Source organism: Nannobrachium achirus (genome assembly GCF_963921795.1).
Source record: "Nannobrachium achirus genome assembly, chromosome: 1".
Classification (NCBI taxonomy): Eukaryota; Metazoa; Chordata; class Actinopteri; order Myctophiformes; family Myctophidae; genus Nannobrachium; species Nannobrachium achirus.
The window spans coordinates 26,858,223-26,863,222 of record NC_137810.1 but is presented as its reverse complement, the minus strand read 5'-3'; the positions used below and the strand labels follow the sequence as shown (position 1 = coordinate 26,863,222).

The 5,000-nt window shown below is 43.4% G+C and overlaps 1 protein-coding gene across 2 annotated transcripts in view; it reads left to right on the top strand.

Annotated features, from left to right (window-relative positions):
• Positions 1-5,000, top strand: part of LOC308284222 (prothrombin-like) — a 24,862-nt gene that overhangs the window by 8,052 nt on the left and 11,810 nt on the right. For both annotated transcript variants that reach the window (XM_080724772.1, XM_080724771.1), the window contains 4 exons: positions 254-319; positions 412-520; positions 1,455-1,591; positions 4,201-4,491. In XM_080724772.1, coding sequence (XP_080580898.1) covers positions 254-319; positions 412-520; positions 1,455-1,591; positions 4,201-4,491 — 603 coding nt within the window. The remainder of the gene's footprint in view (positions 1-253; positions 320-411; positions 521-1,454; positions 1,592-4,200; positions 4,492-5,000) is intronic.

Genomic DNA, 5,000 nt, shown 5'->3' with positions numbered 1-5,000 from the left:
GGTATTCTTGACTAGTTCATTCTTCAACTTTATTGAGGGATTTCTTGTGATTTCTGTGTGCAGCAGTCAAACACATGACACATGACATGTGACTGCAGGTGTTAGAGCTGCCTCCTACACAGGCAATGCCATGAAGTCGTGCCCCTTACATGTCTGTCTGTCTGTCTGTCTGTCTGTCTGTCTGTCTGTCTGTCTGTCTGTCTGTCTGTCTGTCTGTCTGTCTGTCTGACTAACTGTCTGTTTGTCTCTCTAGACTGTCGTGGGACAAAGTTGTTGAGAACTGCAGACAACATCACCCAATTGAGAGAGTGCATTGAAAGTGAGACAACTCTCCTCTCCTCTCCTCTCCTCTCCTCTCCTCTCCGAAATGGTTTGATGTTTGTTTATCATAATTTTTGCGTGTGTGTGTAGGTATGTGTACGTCAGGTAACGGTGTGAACTATGAAGGTGACGTCAACATCACTCTATCTGGAAAACCATGTCAATACTGGAGGAGTAACTTCCCTCATCCAATCATAAGGTCTGTTTGTCTGTCTGTCTGTCTGTCTGTCTGTCTGTCTGTCTGTCTGTCTGCCTACGAATTCATGTCAAGGACCCCCAAAACGATATGTATTTGGCCGCGGACCCCCATCAGAAAATACGTTGTGCCAGGGATCGACAAATCAGTTAGCTGATGACATCAGGGATCTCCATATATGGGCATAAAAGGGGCATATGAACTGATAGATACAGGGATCTCTATATATGGGCAAATCAATCACCTCAGCAGCTAGTGCGACGTTGGTTTGATGGCACGTAGGTTTTAAAAAGTACAGATGTTGTACAAGCTCGCAGCTGTGAGTGTGCAAGTACTGCATTTGGTAGCGTATCTGTCGAGTCGCGTGTTTGTGTTTACGCCTGTAGCCAATCTGGGACCAGCATTCTTGGTAACGTCACCATCAACAACCTGATATAAATAACAAGGAGCGCTCTGCTGGCGCACAAGTAAGCCATACATGGCCACGAGTGCAAAGGCGCAAGTTGGCACCTCAACAGAGTGCAGTCTAGTTTTTAAATAGTCAACGTGTACTGTACATGGATACATTGTTTAACATGATTGTGATGCAGTATTTATTTAGCATTATTTGGCAATGAAAATGACATGACACAGCTCACCATATAGGCCCCGCCCCATTTGTGACCACACTACGTTTTTTCTCAAAAACACACTTTTTGCTGCTACAGATCTTGTCCAAAACTCAGAGAAGTGCACTTTTTTATCTGTTATTGAAATGTAATCAATAACATAACGTCTCTCTTTCTGTCTGCTTGTCTGCCTGCATGTCTGTCTGCCTGTCTGTCTGTCTGTCTGTCTGTCTGCCTGTCTGTCTGCTTGTCTGTCTGCTTGTCTGTCTGTCTGTCTGTCTGTCTGTCTGTCTGTCTGTCTGTCTGTTTGTCTGTCTGTCTGTCTGCAGGCAGTACAACGTGTCAGAAGCAGACAGTGTACTGAAGGAGAACTTCTGTCGTAACCCAGATAACAGTACAGATGGTCCCTGGTGTTTCACTATGGACCCTACAGTACCCAGAGAGCACTGTTCTGTACCTAGATGTGGTTTGTACTACTATTACTACTACCAGTCCATCATGTCATATGGGACTACCGTCATAGACAGTAGCCATTGTTAGGCCGGAGTCAATGGCTGTCTGTCTGACTGTCTGTACAGGAAGTGATGTCACATGACATACTTTTTATGCCCATATATGAGTCATTCTGTACCACATCTCCATGTTTAGGCCAAACAGGTTCGCTCCATTTCTCCATGTATAGGTCTAAATGCCCAACGTCGAGCTTGACAAGGAGGATACCGCACATTGTACCTCATCCACCCTTTCTTCTCTCCTTTTGGTATCTTTATCCTCCTCCTCCTTTTTTCTTTTTTATTCTTCTCTTTTTTTCACAGCCGCCCCCATATTTACTTTAGAAAATATATATTAAATTCTAAGAACGTTTCGAGTACCAGTTTGATACAAGAGCGAATAAGCGCTACACTTCTGGAATCCTGTGCGTCGACTTAAAGTCGGATCCAGGCCTAATAACTTTATCTATCCGCCCCGTTGCCGCCATTGTACCTCATCCACCCTTTCTTCTCTCTCCTTTTGGTATCTTTATCCTCCTCCTCCTTTTTTTTCTTTTTTCTTTTTCTCTTTTTTTGTCTTTCTTAGTCTTGTGAATCCTTCTCTTTTTTTAGTCTTTCGTGTAGCCGCCCCGTACAGGAAGTGATGTTACAACTCGCTGACATCACACTGACATCACTCCCTGTACAGAAGGAAGGTTACAGAAAGAAGGAAGGAAGGAAGGTCACTCAAGTGACAAGGTTTTTCAGGGTAAATGCGACCTTCGGTCGCAAAAAACAAATAAGACGCCTCAGGGCGACATGTGACCTCGCCCATCTGGCCAGTGATGTATATCGGACCAGTTAACCATATATGGAGACCCCTGCATGATAGTCAACAATGTTATGTCAAAACATGCACATATATGGGCATTACCAAATATGGGCATTCCCAGATATGTCCTTAATTAATATTGACTAGCCTACAGCCCCCTGCGGGGGCCTGGCCCCTTTGTGTGTGTGCCTGTTAGTCCCCCTTGGTGTGAAGCAGACAGACTGTGATTTTGCTCTCTCTGGAAGTGCCCCCGGACTGGGAGTGTGCTGCTTGGTGACGCCCATTTGTGATGTAATTCGCATCACAGGACAAAGCCGCCTACAGGCCAAAATTTGGGAAAATATTTTAAACATTTGGGGATTATGAGAAGTAGAGACACATCTGAAGGTGATAAAGTTGATGTTGGGCAAGGTACATGCGTTATTGATTTTTGTATTATGTTTTTTAGACAATTGAACAACTGCTGAACGTGGAGTTACAGATGGAAACACACACACACACACACGGGGCGAGATATGTCCTTAATTAATATTGATGACAGGGATCTCCATATATGGGCATAAAACGTGTGTTAATTAGTAAAGCCAATCAGGGCCTTGGCAAGTTAGGAGAGAAGGAGAAGCTCGCACACCGTTCAATAGGCTCCCAGGTAAGTTTATTTAGTTAGCAACGTTTCGACCACATGTGGTCTTCATCAGGCATGGTGTCATACAAACAGTGCATCAGTTAAGTACAAGTCCAAGAGAGGGAGTGACAATGAAACCCAGCTGCTCACAATGCTCAATCTAAGTAAGCCCCACCCACCCCAAGTACCAATGTCGGCTGCAATGGTCCATATTTAGCCTATACATGGTAACAATTAAGTTTAAGGTCAGGGACTGGGGGGGTTACAGAACAATAATCAAATAATGCAGAGTAATAAAAATAAACTGCAAAAATAAAAACATTGTGTCAAATGAACTGTAGTATAATGCACCATGAAACCATAAAAGTATCTACAAAAATACAGCATATACCAAAATAACAAAATAATTGGACAAATGGGGACAGCAAATTGGCATAAAAGCATATCTATAAGAAATCAAAAACAAATCAAAAGTAATGCTTATACGAAACAAGGATTAGGATTAAAATAAGGATTAAAAGCAAGAGGTCAACACAGGAAAGGTTTTAAATCAAATTCCTCATTTAGGCCATGAGGAGCCATAGTGTTGAGTGTGTATATATAAAAGGCCTCACGTTGTAAGAGGAGCCGGTTATGGTCTCCACCACGGGTAGGTTTGTTAACCTTTTCAATACCCCAATATCTTAAGGAGGTGATGCTGTGCCTTTTTCTTGGCAAGTTAGGGCCTGGGTTTGATGCCTGGGGATCTCCATATAATGTATGGACATAAGGGGGTCCCCTAACAGGGCATCATCTGGGAATGCCCATACTGTATATGGACGTTTTATTTATTTTATCCTTTATTAATATATATATCCATATACATATATGGACTTAATATTAACATGTGTTATTCAAGTGTTAAGTGTTAATTCGATGACCAGCCGCTAGGCCTGGACTACTAATTGTTTTTGGGCCTATGCAAAGGACTTTTATTATCCCCATGGTTACTTTTTAAATGCTTTTTATGTTTATTCACTCTGTTTTTAACCCGTGTCCCCCTCCTCTTTTTGTTTTTGTGATGTGTTTTTAACTAATATGCCTGTATGAGCTATGGGATATCTGAATTCCCCCTTCAATAAAATCAATAAAGTCTCTTTATTCTCCAGGCCAGCTGTTCGTACCGTCCACTCTAACTCCTCCCAGACAGGCCAGAGACTGTCTGACCAATCACGGCCTGGATTACACCGGTGACCTCTCGGTGACCCTGGGAGGCCACGCCTGCCTGGCGTGGGCGTCGCCGGCAGCGACCAATCACAGCAAGGGCAAGGAGTTCCTCCCAGAGGTCATGTTGATGGGCAACAAGTGCCGTAACCCTGACGACGACCCCGAGGGTCCCTGGTGCTTCGTAGAGGTCAACGGGAAGGTGACCCTAGACTACTGTGACCTTGACCTCTGTGGTAAGTAAATATATACTGTGACCTTTGACCTCTGTGAGAAATATACTTTAAGTATACTATAAATCAGAGGTCTTCAACGTTTTCGAGAGAGTGATAAAGCAGGGACCCCCTACTACATATTGTATAAAATTGTGTTGGAGATTAAAAATGTTCATAGATATCTTAGACAGAGTAGACTTGTTTGACAGTAGCAAGGAGTTGTGAGCTTGTAGATGGGCTATTCTTGTAGATTGGTTATTCTTGGTGGCTAATACTAGGAAAACTAGGGTTCAAGTAAAAAAAAAGGTTCTTATCACACAAAGATTCGGCGGACCCCCTGAAGTAGCTCTGAGGACCCCCTAGGGGGGATGGAAACGGTATATAGCGCTCGTTTTCACCAGCGTCGGCAGGTTAGCTACTCACCAGCGTCGGCAGGTTAGCATTTCACCAGGTTAGCATTCACCAGCGTTAGTTTTACTGAGGTTAAGGTTAGGGTTAGGGTTAGAGTTATCGTTAGGATTAAGTGAATG